This window comes from Apaloderma vittatum, unplaced genomic scaffold (genome assembly GCF_000703405.1).
Source record: "Apaloderma vittatum isolate BGI_N311 unplaced genomic scaffold, ASM70340v1 scaffold24815, whole genome shotgun sequence".
Taxonomy (NCBI): Eukaryota; Metazoa; Chordata; class Aves; order Trogoniformes; family Trogonidae; genus Apaloderma; species Apaloderma vittatum.
This window is the reverse complement of record NW_009718003.1, coordinates 2,043-2,347: the sequence shown is the minus strand read 5'-3', so window position 1 is coordinate 2,347 and position 305 is coordinate 2,043. Positions and strand designations below refer to the sequence as shown.

The following is a 305-nucleotide window of genomic DNA, read 5'->3' as shown; positions in this document are numbered from 1 at the left end:
TTTGTGGATTTCCTGACGTCCTCACCGCCGCCGCCGCAGTTCCCTCTCCGCCTCCAACGAGGCCGTCTACAAAGTGTTTAACGAGAGCGCCTGCCCCTTCTCCGGGCAGACCTGCAAACCGGAGGTGAGTGTGGCGAAACTCTCACGATCTGTCAGAGATAAGGTTGTTTTCCTACATGAGAAGTACTCCGTGACGGAAATCCCGCCTTTCTGAGCTCGTTCCCAACGTGTCACTCTTCCTCCTCGAGCCGGTGAGCGCGCTTTTTGGCCTGAGCAAGCTGGGAAAATGCAGCATTTTAGGGTGT

General features: G+C 56.1%; 1 protein-coding gene across 1 annotated transcript in view; it reads left to right on the top strand.

Annotated features, from left to right (window-relative positions):
- Nucleotides 1–305, top strand: part of LOC104274477 (choline transporter-like protein 2) — a gene marked incomplete at both ends in the record, with an annotated part of 3,070 nt that overhangs the window by 1,276 nt on the left and 1,489 nt on the right. The window contains 2 exon segments of the mRNA XM_009870121.1: nucleotides 40–124; nucleotides 216–301. Of these exon segments, the coding sequence (XP_009868423.1) occupies nucleotides 40–124; nucleotides 216–301 (171 nt within the window).